Source organism: Antechinus flavipes, chromosome 3 (genome assembly GCF_016432865.1).
Source record: "Antechinus flavipes isolate AdamAnt ecotype Samford, QLD, Australia chromosome 3, AdamAnt_v2, whole genome shotgun sequence".
In the NCBI taxonomy this organism is placed as follows: Eukaryota; Metazoa; Chordata; class Mammalia; order Dasyuromorphia; family Dasyuridae; genus Antechinus; species Antechinus flavipes.
The window spans coordinates 584,947,414-584,970,367 of NC_067400.1; the positions used below are offsets into that span (position 1 = coordinate 584,947,414).

A 22,954-nucleotide genomic window follows, 5' to 3' on the forward strand; every position below is an offset into this window, starting at 1 on the left:
CTGAATTCAAGTCTTTGCCTCAACATTAACTCATTGTGTGACTATGGGCAATCCCCTTCAGTTCTTTGGCTCTTGATGTTATCCACTGTAAAATGAAAGGGTTAGGCCAGATGACCTCTATTATCTCCTTTGCATCTTTCCATTCCATGTTCTAATGATCTGTGTTCTTCTTAAGGTTCCATTCTGTGATTGCCATCATAGCATGGTTGCTTCCAGTGGAAACAACCGACTATTGTGCCATTCTCATGGAATGCCCATTTGGGAGCCTGCCAGGCTAGTAACCATGGCAGCCCTTAAGTTTGGAGGACAAGGAACAATATAATTTATAGAAACTACTAGCTAGGTGGTAAAGTGGAGACTTGAGTTCAAATCAAGCCTATAGGGACTACTAGCTAGGTGGTAAAGTAGAGACAAGTTCAAATAAAGCTTATGTGATCTGGAAGAATCACATCTCCCTCAGTTTTCTTAACTATAAAAGGAGAATAATAGCAGCATTCACTTCCAAAAGTTGTTGTAAAAATTAAATGAGATAATATTTTTGTAAAATATTTACCATAATACCTGGCACATACTAGACATGGTACTTAATCAATCCTCCTTTATTCTTATTGTCTTGTGCATGATTTCAGATCCTCCCTCAACCCCTCCCTCCAACAGATAGTCTAGGAGAAGGGAAGTGGGAGCCAAGAAAAGACATGGTGACCACTCACCTGCGAGGAGGCAAGGTCCTCGGATCTCTAGTTGGAAGTTAAATTCATACTCCATGGGGTTGATGACTTCATTTTCTAATAGATGGGTTATACACAGGGGCTTGCTGGTTTGCTCAAAGTTCTTGGGCACACAAATATGTTTGCTTCTGTAAAGAAAAGGGAAAACAGTTTGAGACGAATACAGGGGCTTTGGGGTCTGGAAAAGGTAGCAATAGGGTAGGGGAAAGGCCAGTTATAGTTGATAGAGGGAAGTTCCAGATGAGGCATTTCCTCTGAACTGGGAGTCAGATGATCTCTACTTATGCTCTGCTAAGGACTTCTCAGATCTTACATTCCCTGTTCTAAGAGCCTTTCCATCTTTATTATGCATGATAGTTGCCAGGATATTGGGCATTGAGATTTGCCAATGATGCCATTGATGGATGTACTATCTATGTCAAAAATTAGGAAGGCAGCCTGGTCAACTGCAAAGCATGCTCAATTTGGTGCCAGAGAACTCAAATTCAAGTCTTGTTCCTGCCAATTACTACTGCTACAATCTCAGACACGGAGAGTTGAGGAGTCACATATAATAGGGAGCTGGCCTTGGCCCCTGGAAAACTTAGGTTCATGTTCTATATACTGGCTGTATGACCAAATTACTTAACCTCTCAGGGAGTGCTTGGGCAAATCTCTGAGACTATAAATTACAGAGGAGGTATGTTGTCCTGCATTGGCAGAAGGCATTTCCTCATCTGGGACTTCCTTCTATCAGTGAAATCAGAGTCCAGGCTCTATCTCTTATGATTGTAAGCAATTTGCAGAATATCTCCATCTCTCGAGGTCAAATTTTCCTCATTTGTAAAATGGAGGGGTTGAAGTTAATTGATCTCTATGGTTCCTTTCATCTTATAATAAACCTTTGATTCTATGTTCCTTTATATGAAAATTTTAAAATTTCTTTTATGGTGTGGAACTCAAGGCTATTGTTCCTGCAAATTGTGGTTAATATTAATCTCACATGACCATAACCTGTCCCATGGGATGTGAAAATTTACTTAGAAACTCCAACTTTCCTTAGATAGGAAGCCAGAAGAAGCTCAAATGTCTCTGACTCCTTGGCAACATGTAAATCTTCCTCCTCAGTCTGTTTGTGAATCCTCTAAATGTAGTTTAATCTATAATATGACTTATTTTATCTATAGAGTTTGTTTAAGGAAGTTTGTGTCTTAAGGGATGTAGGAGATTATAACTAAGTTTTCAACTTTTATGACATGGAAGGAGATATGGCATTATAGACCTATCTTCTTAATTTTTTCAGTCTGAGAAGAAGGTACAAGTTTGCAATACATAAATAAATTATTTCTCTGTCACTCTGATATAATTTTGCCTTTAAGAAGCTTTGTCAGAATCCTCACTATATTTAGGTTTTCTTTGAGGTCTGAATCCATGATAGCGTATAATAATAAAACCTAGGTTTTTGCCTTCATGATTTCTGTTTGGGGCACATCTACAGAGTTATCCCTTCCACATCATGGGGGTTAGGATTCTGATGCCCCCGGATTTGGAAAATTCAAATTTGTTTGAATTCCCTTTGTACCAGAGAAGAAGTCTGAATTAATATGATATTAAATGATATCATAAAAAACTATGTATGCATATGCATATGTATGTCTGTATATATATATATATATACATATATATATACACACATATTTGTATGTGTATATATTTTATGCATTTCCAAGTTCCTAAACTTTTTCTGTGTTGTCTGCTGGCCTTTGCAAGTTGTTTTTGGCTTCTGGAAAACTCATCATAAATTCCCATTTAATTTCTTATGCTGACCCATATATACCAAAATCATGATGGGGAAAGTCACAACATGGGGGATAATTATTTGACAGCAGTTACCCACCCATATGAAGTCAGAGAGGATGTTGTTTTTTTCATAACACCCAAAAAGTTCTATTCCCCACTTCTGATAATGAACCACCTTTGCCCCAACCCTTCTGATAACTCAAGACCACTGTTTCTGAAAATCCAGATCTATACTGCAGTGATTGAGATGGGAGTGGAAGGCAGAGGGCCTTTGAAGGTCATGTTCAGGTAGTCTTCCTCAATGAAGTGAATGGATCTGAGGACTGAAAATTAAGTCATGAAGAAGCATCTGTATAAATGTGTGGAGGTGGGGGAAGAATTGTCAAATATAGGGAAATGTAAAACAAGAAGGCCAGTGGAAGGCACAAGTAAGTGCTTTGTGTTCTAGTGCTCAGGCCCAGCAGTGTACTTCACACCAGAGATCAGAGAAAGCTGATGTTTACTGACATTAAAGTAGATACCCCATTTTCCACCTTTGAGGGTCTGCCCTGACAGTCAAGGTCCAGTAGAACCAAGAGCTTCAAGAGCAGTCTCTTAACCTCTGCTCTTTATCTCCTATTTACCCAAAACTCTGCCCTCAGGTAAGGTAGAAACAAGTGGGACAAAACCTCTGCAAAGATAAAAAGAGTTTCCCCTGCTCCCTCTTCATAGTATTTTGAACCCAGAAATCCCATAAACATGGATCTCATCTCGGGTGTGTGAAACCCCAGAGTTGGTTCAGAAAGATCACTTCCCTTTCCCAAGGGGTACACCTTCATCTGGCCTCCAAAGAATATTATCTACTTTCATTGATTTTCTCTCTTTCAGAAGAGGGTCTGAGGGACTGCCCTCCTATACTCACACTATTCACAGTATGAAAACAATGAGGCAGACCCTATTATTACTCTCCTCCAAACTGTGAAGAGTCTGCCTCCTGGCATTAGAATGGGGCAAGGGATGTGTCTCACCCTCGGGAAGGTCGAGCAGAGATGCTATTATTTGTGTGAGGGACAGGTGGGACACACACAGCTGGCAGCAGGACTCTTACAGCTCCACTTGGCAGAGTCTGAAGTTCTGAAGAGGTGCTGATGAAGATGGACACACTTTCCAGGGGGCCAATTGTACCCAGATTAGCCAAAAACACGATCCGCTCCAGGTCTTCATCCAAAGTGATCTTGCCTGAGAAGGACATGGGATGGGAAGAGTAACCCAGGAAAACAACTTTCTTAAAGTTGGGACTCAAATGAGTTCAATTGAATTGAAGTGACGTGAACTGAATTGCGTTCCATTAATTTCAGTGCATGTAGTAATATTCATCTCAATTCAGGTCAATTATTTAATTTATTCAAAGCAATTTAATTGAATTTAGTTCATTTTAGTCCATTTCAATTCAATTTGTTAGTTTTTATTGGGTAACTCCTATATATCTAACATGATTGGGGGACAAGGAAGAAAGATTGTAAGAAAACTATTCTCTTGCATAACAATGTTGGAATTGCTTAAGATGGTTTTGTAATTTTGCTGAACTGGCTTCTTTATCTCCCTCCCCCTGCTTTTATTTTTTTTTAAATAGGAGGTTATCTTTTGGGAAATAAAGGTCATGTAAAAAACCAAAAGATAGCAATAAAATCTTTTTGAAGGAAAAGAAAAGAAGGTAGGAAGGAAAGATAGAAGGAAGGGAAAAAAAGGAGATAGAGAAAGAATAAGAAAGAAAAAAAGAAAAGACAGAAAAAGAAAGAATCCTAGATTGCAATGTCTTCAGTGACTACTGCTGTTCACTAAATAAAAGCAAAAAAAAAATCTCCTGCACAATCTTGTTCCAAATTATCTATCTAGCTTTATTTCATGCTGTTTCATATTTTCTACATTACAGACAATCTAGACCAATATTTCCCCAAATACTTCCTAATTGTTTTTGCTCCAACTGTTTCTCTATGCCTTGGATGCCACCTCACCCCTATTTGTGGACATTCTGTCCATTTTTTGAAGGCCATGTTCAGGTATAGTCTTTCTCAATGAAGTGAATGGATCTGAGGATTGAAAATTAAGTCATGAAGAAGCATTTGTATAAATGTGTGGAGGTGGGGGAAGAAGTGTCAAATATAGGGAAATGTAAAACAATTTGAACATTTTGTGGAGAAAGGTTTGGAGAGGATTAAAGGCAGAGAAAGTGAGTAAGAAGCCATTTCAATAGCCCAAAGGAGAGGTGATAAGGGTATGAGTTGGGGTGCTGGCTCTATAAATAGGGAGAAGTGTACAAAGAAATATAGAGATGAAATGAATAATACTTTGTGACTGAATGATCATGAGGTGATGTTGGGGTGAGGGAGAGAGAAAAATTGAGGATGACATAAGGCTAAGGTGACTGGAAGGATGATGGGTAATAGTAATATTGATAGTTATAGACATACACATGGCATTTGGAGGAAAGCCATCAGATTCCATTTGGATATGTTGAGTACTAGTGCTTGCAGCAGTCAGGGTGTAAGGGCCCTTCTAGGATAGACTAGAGTCCAGGTCAAGAGAGCAGTGATCACATTTCTCCCTAGATCATACTACTTTGGAAGCACTGAAAATTCATGGACTCCCAGCTCTGAAAACAGTAGCATTAAGAAATCCCTAAAGTTTGGCATAATGTCTCCCCACCTCTAGGTGAGCAAAGAGTAACTTTAATTATAAAGTTCAAAGTCAAGAAATAGATAAAAAAAAAAAGAACAACAAAAAGAACTTGACCATGAAAAGCTATTGTAGTAGCAGAAAAGATCAAGACACAAACTCAGAAGACAATAGAACTTCAAAGAAAGAAAAATGATAATTGGAGACATACCCCACAAGATAGTTGCCCCTGCAGTAGTTTAAGAGGTTAAGGGTAGGAGAGGAAAAATTGGGAAAACAAATGAGAGTGATCCAAAGAAATTTTAAGAAGCATAGAAATGTTGAAAAAAATTATAAGACCTTAAAAAACAGAATAGTCCTTCTGATAAAAGCAGCATAAAAATTCACAGAAGACAAGAACTCCTTAAAAAAACAGAATAGGCCAGTCGGAAAAGGAAACAAAAATTTATTGCAGAAAGGAACTCCTTAAGAAGAAGAATTGAACAAATAAAGAGATACACAAAAGGTCACTGAAGAAAATTCCTTAAAAATTAGAATTGGGTAATTGGAAGCTAATGACTCCACGAAACATCAAGAAGTAATAAAAGAAAGTCAAAAGAATCTAAAAAATTGAATAAAATTGAATAAATAAATTGAATAAGTGAAATATTTCATTAGGAAAGAAACAACTAATCTGGAAAATAGACTGAGAAGATAAAAAAGAGCCTAGACACCATTTCCCAAGAAATTGTCAAGGAAAACTGCCCTGGTATTCTAGAATCAGAGAGTAAAATAGATATTGAAAGAATTTACCAATCATGTCCTGAAAAAATTCTAAGAATATTATAGCCAATTTCCGGAGCTCCCACTTAAGGAAGAAAATATTTCAAGCAGTTAGAAAGAAGCAATTCAAACACAATAGAGTCACAGTAAGGCTCACACAAAAATTTAGTGACATCTACATTAGAAGAGCAGGACACTTAGGATATAATATTGTGGAAAGCAAAGAAGTTAGGATTACAATTTACCTAGCAAAATTGAGTATAATCTTTCAGGGCCAAAATGGATATTTAATGAAATAGAGGGCTTTCAAGCAGTCTTGATGTAAATACCAGAGCTGAGTAGAAATTTTCACATTGAAACATAAGTTTCAAGAAAAGTATGAAAAGATAAACATGAAAGAGAAATCATAAGGTTTCGTAATGGTCAAAGTGCTTACATTCCTATATAGGGACAGGATTCATGTAACTCTTAAGATCTTTCTCATTATTGCAGTTAGAGGGAATCAATATAGACAGAAGGCTGATTGTGTGTTATTATGTTGGAATGACCTATTTTAAAAAATGAATAGGTGAGAAAGAGGGATGCACTGGGAGAAAGGAAAGGGAGAAGCAAAAGGAGGAAATGTTTCTTACATAAAAGAGTTACTCACTCAAGGAAGAGCTTTTACAATGGAGAGGCATTGGCATAGTGCTTAGTATAGTGCCTCCCACTCCAAGTGAACAGAGAGCAACTTTCATATAAAATTCAAAGTCAAGAAATAGATAAAGAAAAAGAACAAACCAAAAAAGAACTTGACCATAAAAAAGTAAAAGCAAAAATAGACTTAATTAAAAGTCATAACAAGGGAAACTTCACTTTACTAATAGATACCATAAACAATGGAATAGCATAAAATAATTTTTCATGAAGCTTTTTTGATAAAAGCCTCATTTCTCAAATATACAGAAAATGGAATCAAATTTATAAAAATAAACATAAATGGTCAATGGTCATATGAGTGTAATGGAGTACTGTTGTGCTACAAGAAATGACAGAAGAGAAGGTTTCAGAAAAATATGGCAAGACCTATATGAACTGATTCAAGGTGAAGGGAGTATGACCCAGCAGTTATTATACATAATAGTCACCATGTTGGAATGATGATCAACTATGAATGACTTGGCTACTCTGATCTACATAATGATCTAAGACAGATCCAAAGAACTCATGATGGAAAAAAAATGCCATCCACTTCCAAAAAGTGAACTGATGAACTCCCAAGTGCTAAATGAAGTATAATTTTCTCCTATTTCTTTCTGCTTTATTTATTTTAGCAGCATGGCTAAAATGGAAATATATTCTGCATGATTTCATATGTATTATCAAACTCATATTGCTTAACTTCTCAGTGGATTGGAGAGGAGAGCAGCAAGGAGGTAGTGAATTTGGAATTCAAAATTCAAAAAGAATGTAAAAATAAATAAAATTAAAAATTAAACTGACTTGGTAGAACTTAATCAAGTGACGTTAAGCTGTTCTTTGGATAAGTATGTCAAAACAAACTCTGGATTAAGGGAAAGATGGGAGGGGGACAGAGACCCAAGAAGGCAGAGATAAAAGAGCTGGAAGGTAGGGCACTACTGAACTCACCCCAACTTATTTAGGTCCTAAGTTCTGCTGTTTCTATTTGGTTAAGGTTTGCAAGTATAATTAGTACCTTCTAAAATTGGCACTCTGGGATAAAGCTCTACTCATTGCACCCTAGTTATGGTTAATTGGTTCTTGGTCCCAATCTCAACCCCAGGCCCAGTAAAAGCTCCAACTATACCCCTAACCCCAGTCCAGATTCCAGATGAAATTTTCTTATTCTAGCCTTCTTACCCATACCATTATGAGGCCGGTGCATGTCAATGTAGTTACTGTTGAGTTTGGCTTTGTCCTTGATCTGTACTGTCACGGCTCTCTCAGAGATGATGGCTTCGAATCCAACCACTGTAGTGTGCTCATCCAGGGGGTACACGAAGAGACCTGCCAGAGGAAGGTACCCCATCCCCACCGTGGACATTGAATGACTGAATGACATTTAAATTAAGTTTCCTCTGACCCTCTATGTGCCATAGTCTCCCCAAGATGAAGGTTGCCATTGTGATTTAAGGACACATCAAGATATAGCCATTAGAATGCTGTGTTTGGGGTCAGGATTCTTGGTAACAGATCTATGACCTTGGACTTTTCTTCTCTGGGTCTCATCTGTAGCATGAGGAATTGGGCTTCATGATCTACAATGTCCCTTCTAGTTCTAGCTATGATTCTATTTATTCTTATGACACCTGATATATGTGTCTAGTGCTATATAGAAGTCCCTTAAGGTTACTTTTTACATCTAGACAGTATCTCTTTTGACTGAAACAACAATCCATAGTGTCATTATCACCATTTACCAGATGAAGAAACTCCAGATATAAAAACTTAAGCTATTTTATCCAGAGTTCTGGAATCAGGAAGAGGTGGAGATGGGAACTGATATCTTCCTGCATCCAAATCTAGTATTTTCTCATGTGATCCCAAAAACAGAGAGTGAAGGAACCTCAGAGACCATCTAGTCTGGTGCTCTTCTTTTTACAGAGGGGGAAACTGACGTCTAGGGACATCAGGTAACATGTCTGAAATCACACAGACAGTGTCAGAAGCAGAATGTGGACCTATTGCGTGTCTCCTCAGAGTCATTAAATGCTTTCTCCCTTGATTGCCAGAGTGGAATAGTGAAGGCTCTTCCATCATAGCATGTTGCCACTAGCCAAAGGAGTCAAACTCATGGCTTTGGGGCTTCATGCAGCACAAGACTCTTAAGTGCTATGTGAACTAAATCAAAATGTAAGTGGGAAATGTTAAAAAAAATACAAATAAAACTTAAGTGTTCTTCAGTGCTTTTTAAATCAATATAGAAAAGAGGGATTGTTTCTATTTGTGTGAAGCCACTGTCTTAGACTAAGATCTTGGCAAATCCCTTATGTACTCTCTGGGAACTATCTAGAGAATGAGGGAATTGGTCCAGATTGAATAAGGTCTGCCCTACTTCTCAATTCTAGGATCTGGTATGAATCTTGGAGTGAGGGCAGCACAGATGACACTTCCAAACAGCTCTGTGTGTACCATCTTATTTGATGATGTTAACATTCCCTCTTTAAGGGAGATTATCATCCTTGTTTGACAGCTGAGAAAGCTGAGATCAAGAAATAGATTTGCTTAGTGTCATAGACATAGTAGCAGAGTGGGGGGTCAACCAGGGCCCTGTGATTATAGAAGTCAGTGGTCTTCCCTCTTCATCACAGTTGCCTCCATTTGGGGGAACTGTTATCCTTACTAGTAGAGCTTCAGAAAAACTTATAACAAAATGAGTACCAAAGTAATGACTGGTGACAAAGATGGGGGTGGTTCAGACCCAGGCCCTCTGACTTCAAGTCCAGGGCTTGAATAGAACAATGGGGGATGCTTTACATAAAATAAATGATCCCTGAGATGGACCTGTGCTATACCTAGGATATATTTATTCTCTCTGAACGGACTCACCCTCCTGACCCACCAACTGTTTAGTGGAGGACATCCCAGGGCTGAAATTAATACCTACACTGTTCACCTGGACACCCAGAGTCCAAGCTGGGCAAAGAGGGGTCATTCAGAGGGAGGAAGAACAAAGTGGGTATAGAAGGGGGTCTTTACCTTGGAAAGGCTGGACTTCCACATTGTCATAGGTGAGAGAGGCCATGAGCCCAAAGGCATAACCCTGGACACAGGAGGTGATCTCAGAGGAGGTGAGTGGAAGTGGTTCCCAGGTGCTAGAGTTGAGTAGTCCAGGCATCTTGTTGCTGCTGCTGCGGTGGCTACTGCCGTAATGTCACTTTTACTGGTCTGTGTCTCTTAAATCTGCAGGAGACATGACAGGAGGGAAAGCTCTCTCTCTTGGTTCTTATATCCTCAGCATCCTCATTCCTATTCCCCAGGTCCACCCTGCCTCAACTCCCATTTCTCTTGGTCTTTTCTAATAGAAAGTCCATAATAGGAGAGTATAAATATGATTAATCTCATTTGGCAGATGAGGAAACCGAGGTTCAGAAAGGGAAAGTTAAAGATCACACAGCTACCAAGTGCTAAGCACTTTACTGCTATAGGATTTTCCAGTTTAATTCAATATGATTGAGTAAATATTTATTGTATTCCTACTGCTTGAGGATATAAAGATAAAAAGTGCTCAAAGTACTTACAATCAATTATCGGGAATACTGCATATGCACACAAATATGCCTTATTCCCCAACAGAACATAAATGGTTCTTGAGAACAGGGACCATTTCATTACTGTCTGTATCTATTACAGTGCCAGGTGCCTAGTATGTTAAATCAAGTCATGTCAGCAAGCATTTATTAAGCACTTTGTATGCTCCAGTGTTAAATACTGGAGATATGAAGAAAGGCAAAAACACAGTCCCTGCCCTCATGGAGTTCACTTTCTAATGAGGGAGACAATATGCAAACAACTATGATATCAAATATACAGAGTAAGGAAAAGTCACTCTATGAAGGAAAGGTAGGGGTATAGAGGTATAGAGGAAGGCCTCCTGCATAAGGATAGAATTTGAGTTGAAAATTGGAAGAAGTTGGGGAAAACTACAAGGCAGAGGAGAAGGTGCAAACGATTTATAGACATGAGGGACAGCTTATGGAAAGGCATGGAGAGAAGAAATGAAGTGGTATATCCAAAAGAACTGCAAGTAGACCAGTATTAAACTGAATACAGAAAGAAGAATGAAGTGAGAAAGGATTGGAAGGACGGGAAAGAGCCATGTAGTTAGCCCTAATTAGGGTTGAGGTTTTGTGAATAGAGAGAAGGAGATTGATGTTGTGAAGGCAGAAGTGAAAAGATTTGCCAATGGGTTGAATATATGGGATGAGTGAGAGTGAAAAGTCAAAGATGGTCCCTAGATTGAGAGTCTGGGAGGATAATGATGCCCTTGACACATAATAGGGAAATTGGGAAGAAGGTCTTGGAAAGAAAGATAATGAGTTGTTTTGGACATACTGAGTTGGAGGTGCCCATGGGGAATTCAGTTCAAGATATCCCCAAATCATGAAAAAATGGAGGTCAGAAGAGAGATTAAAGCTTAATTAATAGATATAAGAATGGGAGCTGATGAGATCACCAAATAAAATAGAAGGAGAAACAAAGGGGAATTTTTGGGTGATACCCACAGTTAGTGTTATGACTTGGAGGAAGATCCTGCAAGAGACACGGATAGGAGATCATATTGCTCTCTCTTGATGTTCCCATTTGAAAACATGGAGTTAATTATCATCTCTATTCCAATAATTCACACACCAGCCCAAGTCTCTCCCCTGAATTTTGACCTCACTTCACCAATTGCCTTTCTGACATTTCAAACTGGACATTAAAGACATCTCAAATTCAACACAATGAATGCAGATCTCATTGTTTTTCCCCTTCAAATTCATCCCTCTTCCAAAATTCCAAATTATTGAGGCTTCATCATTCTTCTAGTCTCCCGGTTTCCAAAAACCTTGACATTTATCTGAACTCCATCCTCATAAGATGGTCAAAAACAGTAGTACAAGGATCCTCTCATGGTCTCTCTTAAGAACTTTAGAACTGATTTATAATATGGGAGACACTGACACAAGATTGCCCAGCATGGCGTGCCCTCATCAGAGAAGGTGCTGTGCTCTATGAGCAAAGCAGAATTGAATTAGCCCAGAAGAAATGTGAGATGCAGAGTTAGAGAGTCTATCCCAAATATTAATTGGGACTCTTTGTGTACGACTCATGGTAGAGCTTGTATTGGTCTGATCAGCCAGTAGGACACACTGTAACTCTAACATAATGATGTTATTCTGGTCCTCTCTGAGAATGAAGGACAACAAAGCAATCCTTTTATCCCATATAACCAATCAATAGCCCCAAATCCTGCTACTTCTTCCTCCAAAATTACATACTTATTTACATAATAGTGCAGTACCTTGTTCCCTCTTTACTAGATTCTTGAATCACTCTCCTTTTGAGTCTCCTTGCCTCAAGTCTCTGTCTATTCCAATCCATCTTCCCCATAATTGCCAAGCATAGGTCTAACAATGTGACCCTCATAATCAATAAGAAGCAAACTTTTCCCTTTCCTCTAAAAACAAATATAAAATGTTTTGCTCTTAAAGCCTTTGACAACCTGACCCTAATCTAGCTAGCTTCCTTGGACATCATTCTCCCTCTCTTCAAATGAAATAATATTTGTAGTGCTTACTAGAGTGCCTGGAACATAGTAGAGCTTGTTTCTTTTCCCATTCCCCATCTCCTATATCTTATGATTATTGTCCAGCTAAACTGATTTTTTTTATTGGTTGAGAAGCTCAGTCTCCCATCTCTCTGCTTCCATATTGTCTATCTCCAGGTCCTGGAATGCATTCTCTTCCCATTGCTACATAATTCTAAATTATTACTTAGTGCATTAGTGTACTTTTTTTCACACTCCCTCCAACATTTGTCATTTTATTTTTCTGTCATATTAGCCAATCTGATATGTGTGAGGTAGTACTTCCAAATTGTTTTAATTTGCTTTTCTCTAATAATGATTTAGAGCATTTTTTTCATGCAACTATCAATTGGAGAACGAATCTTGTTTTTGTAAATTTGGCTTATTTTTCAATATAGTTGAGAAATGAGAATTTTATTGGAGAAATTTGCTGTAGAAATGTTTCCCTAGTTTACTGTTTTCCTTCTAATTTTTGTTGGAATAATTTTATTTCTGCCAACCCTTTTTAATTTCATGTAATCAAAGCCATCAATAGTCACATAATGATTATAATGGAATATTATTATTCTGGAGTTAAGTTCATGAGACACAATAATCAATAATCATAGTAATCTAGTGTTTGTAAACCTAAAGACTCCCCCATTTCTTGGAGAAGAATTCATTATTTGACAAAAATTTCTGGGAAAACTGGAAAATAATATGGCAGAAACTAGGTATTGAGCAACATCTAGCACCCTATGACAAAATAAGGTCAAAATGGGTTCATAATTTAGACATAAAAGCTAATATAAGCATATTGGGAGAATAAAGAACAGTCTACCTCTCAGATCTGTGAAAAAGGGAGAAATTTATGACCAAAAAACTAGAGAACATTATGAAATGCAAAATGGATAATTTGGATTACATTTAAAAAGTTTTTGCACAAACAAAACCAATGTAGCCAAGTTTAGAAGGGAAGTAGAAATCTGGGGGGAAATGTTGATAGCATTTATGACAAAGGCCTCATTTCTAAAATATATAGACAAGTGGTTCAACATTGTCATTCCCCAATTGATAAATGATGAAAGAATATGAACAGACAATTTTCAGATGAAAAAAATTAAAGCCATCTATAGTCACATGAAAAAATACTCTAAACCCTATTGATTAGAGAAATGCAAATTACAACAACTATGAGATACCATCTCATATCTCCCAGACTGGTTAAGCTGACAGGAAAAGATAACAATAAATGTTGGAGAGGATGTAGGAAAACTGGGACACTAATGCATTGTTGGTGGAGTTGTGAACTGATCCAACTATTCTGGAGAACAATTTGGAAGTATGCCTAAAGGGCTACCAAATTGCACATACTCTTTGATTCAGCAGTATCTCTAGACACTAACCAATATTAGACATTATGTTATACACAGAAAGATCAAGATTATGGGATGATCAGCTATGATGGACTTGTCTCTTTCAAACAATGAGATAATTCAGGTCAATTTCAATAGTCTTGTGATGGAAAAGTACCAACCTCATCCAGAGAGAAAACTATGGAGACAATGTGGATCAAAGCATAGTATTTTCACCTTTTTGTTGTTTTTGTTTATTTGTTCTTTTTTATTTTCCCCTTTTGATTAGATTTTTCTTGTGTAGCATGTTAATTATGCAAATATGTTTAAAAGAATTGTACATGTTTAATCTATATCAGATTGCTTCCTATCCTAAGGAGGGAGGAGGGAAGGAGTGAGGAAAAAAACCCAAGGTTTTGCAAAGGTGAATGCTGAAAACTATCTTTGCATGTATTTGGAAAAGTAAAATACTATTAAAAGCCAATTTTCATACATATTTCCCACATTTATCATGCTGCACAAGAACAATCAGCTCAAAAAAGAAAAAAAATGAGAAAAAAGCGGACAAACAACAACAAAAAAAGTGAAAATACTATATTGTGATCCACATTCAGATGCCACAGTCCTCTTTCTGGATAAAGATGGCTCTCTCCATAACAAATATATTGAAATTGTCCTGAATCACTTTCATTGTTCAAAAGAGCCACATTCATCAGGGTTGATCATCACATAATCTTCTTGTTGATATGTACAGTGTTCTCTTAATTCTACTCACTGAACTTAGCATCAGATCATGTAAATCTCTCCAGGCCTTCCTGAAATCATCCTGATGATCATTTTTATAGAACAATATTATTCCATCACATTCATATACCATAACATTCAGTTATTACCCAACTGATGGGCATCTGCTCAGTTTCCAGCTTCTTGTCACTACAAAAAGGACTGCTACAAATATGTTTGCACATGTGGGTTCTTTTCCCTCTTTTATGATCTCTTTTGGATACAAACCCAGTAGAGACACTGCTGGATCAAAGAATATGCACAGTTTGACAGCCCTTTGGGCATAGTTGCTCTCCAGATTGGTTGAAGCACTTCACAACTCCACCAAGTGTATTAGTGTCCCAGTTTTCCCACATCCCTCTCCAATATTTATCATTATTTTTTATTTTCATATTAGCTAACTTGAGAGGTATGAAGTGGTACCTCAAAGTTGTCTTAATTTGCACTTCTTTAATCAAAGTGATTTAGAACATTTTTCATATGATTAGAAATGGCTTTAATTTTTTCATCTGAAAAAATTGTTTGTTCATATCCTTTGGCCATTTATCAACTAGGGATTGCTTGTATTCTTATAAATTTGAATTAATTATTTTAAATTGTCATTTTAAAAATGAGGCCTTTACTAGTACCCTTGGATGTAAAAATTGTTTCCCAATTTTCTGCTACCCTTCTAATCTTGTTTGCATTGTTTTGCTTATACAAAATCTTTTAAATTTAACACCAAAATTATCAATTTTGCAGGACACAATGTTCTCTAGCTCTTCTTTGACCATAAATCTTTTCTTTCTCCACAAATCTGAGAAGTAAACTATCCCTTGTTCTCCTAATTTGCTTATAACATTACACTTTATGTTTAAATCATGAACCCATTTTGACCTTATTTTGGTATAGGGTGTTAGGTATGTTGGTCAGTGTGTAGTTTCTGCCATATTATTTTTCAATTTTCCCTGCAACTTTTGTCAAATAGTTCTAGGAACTAGAATCTTTGGATTATCAAATACTAAATTACTACAGTCATTGACTATTGTGCCTTGTGAGCTTAACCTATTCCACTGATCCACTACTGTATGTCTTAGCCAGCACCAAATGATTTTGATGACTGCTGCTTTATAATGTAATTTCAGGTCTGGTATTGCTAGGCCATTTTTATTTACATTTTTTTTCATTAATTCCCTCAAAATTCTTGACTTTTAGTTTTTCCAGAGGAATTTTGATAATTTTTTCTAGCTCTATAAGTAATTTCTTGCAATTTGATTGGCATGGCACTGAATAAGTAGATTAATTTATATAGAATAGTCATTTTTATTATATTAACTTGGTCTACCCAGTCACACTTGATATTCTTCCTACTGTGCAGATATAACTATTTGTGTTAAATATTTGTGAGTGAAAATGTTTTGTAATTGTGCTCATATTCAAAGTTCCTGGCTTTGTTTTGGCAGATAGACTTCAAAATAGTTTATATTTATTACAGTTATTTTAAATGGAATTTCTTTTTCTATTTTTTGCTGCTGAATTTTATGGGTAACATATAGAAATGCCAATGATTTATGTAGATTTGTTTTGTATCCTGCAGCTTTGCTAAGGTTATTGTTCCCTGATCTTATTGGGAATGCTTCTAGTTTATCCCTATTACATATGATGTTTGCTGATTGTTTTAGCTAGATGGAGAAATGAGGTTTTAATCAGAGAGATTTGCTATAAATTCTACCCTCTTTCCCCTGGCCCAGTTTCTTGATTTGCTTCTAACCTTGTATGCACTGATTTTATTTATAAAAATAGTTTTAAAATTTGATGTAATCAAAATTATCTGCTTTATATCCCATAATTATCTCTTCTCATAAATTCTCCCTTTATCCATTAATTAGGCAGGTAAAATATTCTATGTTCTTCTAATTTGCTTATGAGATCACCCTTTTATATCATGTATTCATTTTGATTTTATCTCAGTATATGGTATTAGATATTGTTGGTCCTTATTTCCAAACTGCTTTCCAGTTTCCTTAGCAACTTTTGGTCAAATAGTGAGTAGTCCTTGCTCCCAAAGTTTGGATTGTTGGATTTATTAAACATTAGATTATTATGGTCATTATGTATGTTGTGTACCCAATCTATTCCATCACTCAACCTACTGTGTTTTTTAGCCAGTACCATATTATTTTGCTGATTGCCACTTTGTAACATAAAATCTGGTATTACTAGGTTACCTTCTTTTGCATTATTTTCATTAATTCTCTTGATATTTTTGACTTTTTGTTCTTCCAGATGAATTTTGTTATTTTTTCTAGCTCTTGAAAATAATTTTTAATTATATTGGTATGGCATTAGGAAAATTAATTTAGATAGAACTGTCACTTTTATTATATTGGTCTGAACTACCAATGAGCAATGACTATTTCTACAGTTATTTAGATTTGTGTTTGTATGAAAAGTGTTTTGTAATTGTGTCAAATTCCTTTGAATCTAATTTTATTCACTTTCTATTTATTTAGTATGCATATGTATACATACATGTGTATTTATAGGAATATTCCATACACTCTGTAGTCTTTCACCATTCAAATATAAGCTCCTTAAGAGTAGAGATTTTTTTCCCCCTTTATTATATCTGCAATCTCAGCATAAAGCATAGTAGGTACTTAGTAAAGAATTATCTGGAAGATATTATGGAGGCAGAGTAGGAAAGATTTGGCAAATGATTGGATTTAAGGCATGAGAGACAAAAAAGAGCCAAAGATGATAGTGAGGTCCCAGATCTGAGTACTTCACAGGGTGGAAGGCACAGTCGTTAAAAGTATTATCTCATCACCTAATTCATTCCATTAGTAGCTAATCTCAGTCAGGAATGGAGGGCGCCAATTTTCTTCTCATTGTCATAAATGAAGAGAACTTAAGTGATTCTTGCTCAATGTTACCCAGCAACCCAAGGGTCAGAGTTGGGACTAGAATTCACATTGCCTGGCCCTTGGCCAAGTTAAGTTCTGGCCATTCTAGTTCTGTCTCCTTCCTTGGAGCATTTTTGGGCTCCACTTTATCCACTAGTCCCAGATTGCCTCATCTGTAAAATGAAAAAATTGGGCAAAACCCTTAAATTATATGATTATACAATGAATGAATGAATGAAATGAATTAATGGAAAAATTGAAAGAGACATTCAAAATCACTTCCTTACCTGAAGTATGAATTTCCTCTACAACATTCCTAGCAAATGATCAACCAGTATTTGCTGGAATGAACCTCAATTGGTTTCTAAGGTTCCTTTGACCCCAAACATTCTATGAGCTATGGTCTCTTTCAGTTCCAACATTCTAGGATTCTACATCCCACAGGCAAATCTTTTTAGAAAGTGCTCTCATGGAATGAGGTTGAGTCTCCTCCTCTCTGATGCTCACCTGTAATATAAAGTAGCATCCTTAAAAAAAAAGCATGGTATACAGAGTGTTTATTGACTCTGGGAAACAGACAAAATTGGATAAGATATACATAGTCCTCACCTTCTTGGACCTTATAGACTAGTAGGAGAATACTTACAACAGAGAATATTAGTACATAATATTAACAGTTAAGCATTTGTATAGCACTAAAAATGTGTAAAATGCCGGAGGTCTGATTGACTCCTTGGCCTCAAACAGCTGCTGTTTCCAAGGTCTAAATTGCTTTTCCCTCCTTTTTCTTTAGTCATTGCCATTGTAATTGGATACTTTAGGAGTGTGGCAGCTTTACCATATCTCTTTTTATTCCCTTGCCTCTGTATACTCTAGACCATAAGGATGCATTTGGTCTGGGTTTATTTAAAAGAAAAAAAAAACAGGGTATTATAAACTCAGTAATAATAAATATCAGAATTTTAGTAGTTAGGTATCAACCTTTAGATTTTAACTTTTTCCTTAAGTTCCATGGATCTAGCACGGACCAATTCTTGATCATCCAGTACTCATGACCCCAAAGGAAAATGTCACTCATTTCTTCTCATATGGAGACTCAGTCCTTTGATGTGGCCATTCTACCATCCCAATTCTCAGCCAATTGAGAAACCTTATGATTGAATGCTCTCTTGATATTACTTTGTTTTTATTCAGTTGTTTTTAGTCATATCTGATTCATTGTGACTCCATTTGGAGTTTTCTTGGCAAAAATATTTGCCAAAAACAACGACAAAAAATGTTGCCATTTCCTTTCCCAGCTCATTTTACAAGTAAGGAAACTAAGGCAGACAGAGTGAAGTGACTTGCTTAGAGTCACACAACTAGGAAGTGTCCAAGGCCATATTTGAACTCATAAAGATCATTCTTTCTGATTCAAGCTCAGTGATCTATCCAATGGACAACCTATGCATTGATCTGAGATAAATGACAACTTCTCTGTGACCCAGTTTCCTCTTCTATAATATGAATGTGTTGGGCCAGTTGACTTTTATAATCCCATTTCTAGATCTATGATCTAATGGTCTTTGGACTGACTGTATCAATCAATGATGTTTATTAAGTATCTGTTATGTTCCAGACAACTTAACCAAGAAGCATTTTATGGGTAGATAGGAATTTAGTTTAGCTAAGTCCTTGGCTGAACATTGGCATCTGGCTTCTACCCTGTGACAAGCTTTGTGAATTGGGAAGCATGCTGGCTCTTATTTTTAGGGCTGTCCTAAGGTGGGCAGAAAAGGGGAATCTGCCCCCTACTTAGCCACTTGATAAGTCTCCCATCCAAGTATCCTTTGTGAGCTTGGCCAGGATCCTCTCTCCTGCCCCCTCCCCCAAATCTTGGTGTTCTGCCATTGGAGAGTCTTTAATTATGTTTTTCTTTGAAGCAATTCCCTCTGCCTTATCTCAACTCTAGCTTATCTTCTGTCACTCTGATGGACAGTGAGGAGGCAGATAAGGGGTCTGGCTGCATTCATAGCTGCCTTCCATGCCAGAACTCTCCCCTTTGTGGCCCACAGGCTGGCCATCCTAGACATAATAAGACGAAGCTATTAATTTCCTGGCACACCTTCCCTTTGTTCCTTCCCTCTTCCTCAACCCTTACCCTCCCCAACCTGGCTCATTCTTGTCTGGAATGCAAAACAGGGCTTTGCTCTCATCTTTCAACTGGAAAAATAAGTCCATGCTGGCCACACTGTCAGCTAAGTTTCAGTTGTGACTCAAAGAGGACTTTTAAAAAATGGAATCTGAGTTGGAAAGGATGCTGAAGTCATCAAATTCAATCTATACCTTGAACAGTAATGGAAAAAATATTGACTCTGTTGCCAGAAGTTGTTCAGCCATTTTTCAGTCATGTTCAAATCTGCATGACCCCATTTGGGGTTTTCTTGGCAAAGATAATGGAGTAGGTTTGCCATTTCTTTCCTTCTCCAGGTCATTTTACAAAAGAGGAAACTGAGGCAGACAAGGTTAAGGGATGAAGTGTCTGAAGTCAGATTTGAAGTCTTCCTGATTTTGGGCTCAACTCTCAATGCACTATGGAGTCACCCACCTGCCTAATCAGAGGAACTGGATTCAAACCCCAGATTCAACTCTTACTAGTTGGATGACCTTGGTCAAACTGAATAATTTCTCTGAGTCTCAGTTTCTTTATCTGCAAAATGGGGGAGACATGGCATTGGACCAAATGGCTTTGGAAGGTCCTTTTCAGCTTTTAGTCAGTGATCCGGTGAATGACAAGTCGTCATCCATGTACTGTTTGAAGACTCCAGAAGTGGGAAACTGACCATCTCCTGAGATAACTCATTCCATTCTCCTGAGGCTCTAATTGTCAGGAAGTTAACATTTGCCTCTCCCATGATTCCTGACTCTAGTTTCTGGGGCCAAACAGAAGAAATCTATTCCCTCTTCTATATGATGAATACTAGCAATTTACTAATAATACTTTCTAACCTGTTTCCTTAATCTCTCACCCCAGTCTTCTCTAGAATTAAGAGTCCCAAGTTCTTCAATTGATTCTCATATGCAATGTCCTCTTCCCATCATCCTGGTTGCTCTCCTCCTTCTGGACATTCCCCAGGTTGTCAACGCCTTCTCTAAAATGAAGTACTCAGAACTGAACACAATATCCCTGATGTGGTCTGGTTTGACTATGGCAGAGAACAGTAGAACTAGTGTGGATATGCCTAGTCCTGAATATGATGCTTTCCTTGATTCAGCCAAAGATCATGCTAGCTTTCTTGGTTGTAGTATCATAACAGATTTGTATTGAGTTTTTGCAGCCACTAAGATGCCTAGACTCTCTTTTTTTCATGTGAACTATTGCTAGTGTTCTTCTCCCTCCTCTCTTCCCACTATATCTACATTAATCTAACACTCCTACTGGGCTTTAGATATTCAGTCAACAAATATCTATTGATTATTTATACTGGATCATCTGTGTGGCAAATCTCTCCAAGCTCTTTCTTCCTAATCTTGGGTGGGAGCTAGACTGTCCTAGATAGACCCAATCCTTTATTATAATGTTGGTACCCCTGGGAGAGGTAAAATATCATTATTATTAAAATCAGACCTAGGATTTCATTCATTTAAGTGCAGGGTCCTCAAACTACTGCCCACAGGCCAGATGCAGCAGCTGAGGATGTTTATTCCCCTCACCCAGGGCTATGAAGTTTCTTTATTTAAAGGCCCACAAAACAAAGTTTTTGTTTTTACTATAATCCGGCCCTCCAACAGCCTGAGGGATAGTGAACTGGCCCCCTATTTAAAAAGTTTGAGGAACCCTGATTTAAGGAACTCCCAATAAGGAAAGCCCCTCAACCAATGCATAATACAGGGGCTAAAGGTTGATAGATGCAGGAAAGCAGCTCCTGCTCTGCAATTTACAATCTTAGAAAGTTTTCTAGATTGGTTGAGTGATTTGTCCAATATCACATAGCCTCACATAACAATATATTGGGACCTAAATAATCTTACTGTGAAAAAGCTTATCAAGTCAATTTGTTTTCCATGAAAAGAAAGACTGAAGTTGTGTTTGGGGTTTTCTTGGCCATTGTTGTGGTTGGCCATTTCCCTCTCCAAAATAGATGATGAAGGTAGGTAGGCAGAAGAGGTAGATAGATAGACAGATAGAATATATGAAATCTGATTGGGGAATGGTAAAGAGAAACTAGCATTTGAAAAGATCAGATAGGGCTTCATGTAGAAAATGGATTCAATAAATGGAGTTTTCCTTAAATGATCAGCAGCATCTATGTCACGGGAGCCACCTGCTAGTGATTACTGGGATCTAATTCTGACCAGCAGAATAGATAAGTGTCATGTGAGAGGACAACAATGATACAAGGAGACTGAGAGGCAGTTGCAGTGAAAATCTCTTGACCTCTTACCTCTTACCTCTTAACTTTGATTTCTTTCATCTCTACACAGAATATATATTTTCAAAGCACAGCAAGATTATTATTGTTTAAAGAAAAGCATACATTCTTCCTCAAGCAACATCTGCACTAGTAAATTTATTTTATGACCTTCAGACAGATATTTCTGATTCTTTGGATTATGTCAGTCTTTCCTTAGGCCTATTAGCTCTACTTCAAAGAGTAAGATATAAAGATTGTAATAACAAAACATTCCCTTAATCTCTCTAGTATTCTGTGTTTCAAAGGTGTGTGGGGCTATACCCCAAATGATGCAGTCCCCTTTGACCTTTTTACAGGCTTACTGTGTTCCACACTTAAGAGTGGTCCTCAACAATCTATTTAAAGATTAGATCTTTAAATCTAAAGATTAAAAGCAAGTATCAGCAAGCATCATATGTAATGGGGACAAACTAAAACTATTCCCAATAAGATCAGAGGTGAAACAATGTTGCCCACTGGGGTGAAACAATGTTACCCACTATCACCATTACAATATTCAATATTGTATTAGCTTTGACAAGAAAAAGAATTGAAAAGAATTAAGAGTAGGTAATGAGGAAACCAAATTATCACGCTTTGCAGATTATATGATGGTATACTTAGAGAACCCTAGAGAATCAATTAAAAAAAAAACAACTAGAAACAATTCACAACTTTAGCAAAGTTTCAGGATACAAAATAAATTCACATAAATCATCAGCATTTTTATACATTATCAACTAAGTCTAATAGCAAGAGATACAAGAGAAATTCCATTAAAAATAATTGTTGATAATATAAAATATTTGGGAATCTACCTGCCAAGGTAAAGTCAGGAACTATATGAACCCAAGTACAAAACACTTTCCCCACAAATAAAGTCAGATCTAATCGATTGGGAAAATATCAAGTGCTCATGGGTAGGTTGAACAAATATAATAAAAATGACAATACTACCTAAATTAATCTACTTACATACATACAAATCAAACTCCCAAGAAATTATTTTATAATTCTAGAAAAAATAATAACAAAGCCCATCTAGAAGAATAAAAGGTCAAGAATTTCAAGGGAATTAACAGAAAAAAAATTGTCAATGAATGTGGCCTAGCTGTGTCAGACCTAAGGGTTAATGTTGAAAAATTATCCATGCATATGTTTTGAAAAAGAAAAAAGCTTCAATAAAAAAAACTCAAAAAGGGATTAAAACACCTACTATGTTCTATCATATGGGGATACAAGAACAAAAATGAACTGAGTCTTCAAGACGCCAAGGATTTTAATAGTCAGGAATGAGAAGAGA

At 36.9% G+C, this 22,954-nt stretch overlaps 1 protein-coding gene across 4 annotated transcripts in view; it reads right to left on the reverse strand.

Moving 5' to 3' along the window:
• The window catches only part of VWA5B1 (von Willebrand factor A domain containing 5B1), a 119,021-nt gene that overhangs the window by 63,422 nt on the left and 32,645 nt on the right, over nt 1-22,954 (reverse strand). For 2 of the 4 annotated variants that reach the window (XM_051988362.1, XM_051988360.1), the window contains exons 2-5: nt 9,624-9,827; nt 7,785-7,931; nt 3,515-3,725; nt 711-856 (exon numbers count right to left, since the gene is read on the reverse strand). In XM_051988362.1, the coding sequence (XP_051844322.1) occupies nt 711-856; nt 3,515-3,725; nt 7,785-7,931; nt 9,624-9,762 (643 nt within the window). In that variant the 5' untranslated portion in view covers nt 9,763-9,827. Of the gene's footprint in view, nt 1-710; nt 857-3,514; nt 3,726-7,784; nt 7,932-9,623; nt 9,828-17,505; nt 17,671-22,954 lie in introns of those variants that run through there. The other 2 variants (XM_051988361.1, XM_051988363.1) reach the window with 2 other exon arrangements.